A 3,152-nucleotide genomic window follows, 5' to 3' on the forward strand; every position below is an offset into this window, starting at 1 on the left:
CCCCTTGAGATGATAAATTAATGCAGAATGTGAAATCAGGAATTTTGGATATTGCATACATGATTTCAATGAGAACTTGAGTTTCATGGCTAGAAATACTCCAAAAGGAAAAAAAATATTTTGAGTTTCTGCACTAAAGCTAATAGCTAAAGGTTTTTGTAAATGTTACGTAAAATGCGGGTTTTGGTAGCAGTATAGGCTATTGCTACTGAAATGCATCACAGTTGGAAAAATGTGTGCTTTATCAATCCGTTCAATAAAACTCACATAATCTGAAATGATATAAATCAATAGAGAAGTTTCAACAGCTTTCTGGGTACCATTAAAATAATAAATTATACTTTCTTAACAGTTCCTTATTAATTTTACCTGGTTAGTCTCTGTTTTTTTTCCCTAGGATTTCAGATTGGATTTTGGAAGTTTGAACTTAAATAGCTTTAAGGTAATGGATACTTGTTATTCAAAGCCTTCATAAAGTTGGTTATGTAGTTAAAATGAGCCTCTTTGTGTGTTTGCATGTAAATGCGTGTGTGTGTGTGTGTGTGTGTGTGTAAAGCCCTAAATTAAAGCCTAAATTTTGACCCATGTGTCAAGAGGATTTCAGATAAAACCTCAAGAGCTCGTATTTATGTGAATATGTTTTGTTACTGCTATCTTTGTGCCCCCCTTAAATAGTCTTTTTTTTTTTAGACGGAGTCTCGCTCTGCTACCCAGGCTGGAGTGCAGTGGTGCAATCTCAGCTTATTGCAGCCTCTGCCTCCTGGGTTCAAGTGATCCTCCCACCTCAGCCTCCCAGGTAGCTGGGATTATAGGGTTGCACCACCATGCCCAGGTAATTTTTTTGTATTTTTAGTAGAGACAGGGTTTCACCATGTTGGCCAGGCTGGTCTCGAACTCCTGACCTCAAGTGATCTGCCCACCTTGGCCTCCCAAAGTGCTGGGATTACAGGTGTGAGCCACCATGTCTGGCCAAAAGTCTTACAACTGATACTGAATTTCAAAAAATTCCTAACTAGGAGAATCATCTAACAAATACCTGAAAAACTTAGTGTAGCAATACAAACCATACTTAGTTGCTTAAAGAAGTCACATACTGTAAAAAGAGAAGCTTTTAGGTCATAAAAGGGAACCATATAAATTTTAAAAGCTAGATCGGACTTTAGCCAGGGTGATCAAAGTCAACATCATGAGTAATAGGTCATTTTGATAGTATATACCCTTGATGTGACGTGAGGAAAATGGCAACTGACTTTTATGGTCTTCCTTCTAAAAACTCCTAACACCAACCTAACCCCTTAGAAAAACAGCAGATAAATTCCAGTAGAGAGTATTCTATAAAATCTCTGAACAATACTTCTCAAAACTTGTCAAGGTCATCAAAAACAAGGGAAGTCTGAGAGACTGTCACAGTCCACTGGGCCTCAGCAGACATGACGGGTAAATGTAATGTGGTGTCCTGGAGGAGATCCTGGATCAGAAAAGGGACATTACATAAAAGCTTAGGAAATCTGAATAGGCATGGACTTTAATTAATGATAATGTATCAATATTGGCTCAGATTGTAACAAACGGGCCATGCTAATGTAGGATGTTAGTAATAGGGGAGGCCAGGTGTGGAGTAGGTGGAAACTCTGCACTATCTGTGCTACTGTAAATCAGACTTTTCTAAAAAATAGTCAATTTAAAAAAAGCTATACAAGGATAGAATGTGTTACTTTAAATGTAAGGAAACCTTAAAATATGAAGGATCTAATTTATTCAAACATTTTTAAAGGAGGCAGAACTCCCTTGGCTAGAACTGATATACACACACATTACACTAATAACTGTGCATTCAGTTATTGTAGATGACCAGGTAGTGGTAAAGTAAAAATCAGGTGCACTGGAAATTTGAGATTGGAGTGGAGCTGTAAGCAGACCTTCCTTGCACCCTCTAGGAGTTGACTTGTCATCAAGAAAGGACTTGAGGCCAGGTGCAGTGGGTCATGCCTGTAATCCTAGCACTTTGGGAGGCTGGTGGATTGCCTGAGCCCAGGAGTTTGAGACCAGCCTGGGCAACAAAGGGAAACCCAGTCTCTACAAAAAAATACAAAAATTAGCCAGGCGCAGCGGTGTACACCTGTGATCCCAGGTACTCTGGAGGCGGAGGTGGTAGGATCACCTGACCCCATAGGTCGAGGCCACAGTGAGCTGTAATCGCACCACTGCACTCCAGCCTGGGTGACAGAGCAAGACTCTGTCTCAAAAAATAAATAAATAAAATAAAAAAGAAAAGACTCAAAGCTAAAGCCCAGTGAGAGTTTACAAATGGCAGGAGGTATAGAATTAAGAAAATAAAGGTTTTTAAAGAACTAAGTCCATAGTGTTGACATTTTTGTATTAAGAGGAAATCTGAACACTAGAGCAGAGTACGAGTCTGAGGCGGAGGGAGTCATGGCAGGACAAGCTTTTAGAAAGTTTCTTCCACTCTTTGACCGAGTATTGGTTGAAAGGAGTGCTGCTGAAACTGTAACCAAAGGAGGCATTATGCTTCCAGAAAAATCTCAAGGAAAAGTATTGCAAGCAACAGTCGTCGCTGTTGGATCGGGTTCTAAAGGAAAGGGTGGAGAGATTCAACCGGTTAGCGTGAAAGTTGGAGATAAAGTTCTTCTGCCAGAGTATGGAGGCACCAAAGTAGTTCTAGATGACAAGGATTATTTCCTATTTAGAGATGGTGACATTCTTGGAAAGTACGTAGACTGAAATAAGTCACTATTGAAATGGCGTCAACATGAAACTGCCCATTCCGCTGAAGTTCTGAAATCTTTCATCATGTAAATAATTTCCATATTTCTCTTTTATAATAAACTAATGATAACTAATGACAAAAAAAAGAGGAAATCTGGGCATAGTCGGTATTTTATTTATTTCTATGAGAAATTTTTGGTCTATTAGAGTGAGCATCTCATAATGAACTTAAAATGTGTAACTTGGCCGGGCGCAGTGGCGCACACCTGTAATCCCAGCACTTTGGGAGGCTGAGGAGGGCAGATCACGAGGTCAGGAGTTCGAGACCAGCCTGGCCAACATGGTGAAACCTCATCTCGACTAAAAATTCAAAAACTACCCGGGCGTGGTGGTGGGTGCCTGTAATCGCAGCTACTTGGGAGGTT

At 40.0% G+C, this 3,152-nt stretch overlaps 1 protein-coding gene across 1 annotated transcript; it reads left to right on the forward strand.

The window, feature by feature from the left end:
• The first annotated feature begins 2,401 nt into the window (after positions 1-2,401).
• LOC105517553 (10 kDa heat shock protein, mitochondrial) lies at positions 2,402-2,873 on the forward strand. The gene has a single exon (XM_011950107.1). It carries the CDS (start codon positions 2,434-2,436, stop codon positions 2,740-2,742), a length of 309 nt encoding a protein of 102 aa, XP_011805497.1. The 5' UTR covers positions 2,402-2,433; the 3' UTR covers positions 2,743-2,873.
• Positions 2,874-3,152: the final 279 nt, after the last annotated feature.

Source organism: Colobus angolensis, unplaced genomic scaffold (genome assembly GCF_000951035.1).
Source record: "Colobus angolensis palliatus isolate OR3802 unplaced genomic scaffold, Cang.pa_1.0 Scaffold109, whole genome shotgun sequence".
Lineage (NCBI taxonomy): Eukaryota > Metazoa > Chordata > Mammalia > Primates > Cercopithecidae > Colobus > Colobus angolensis.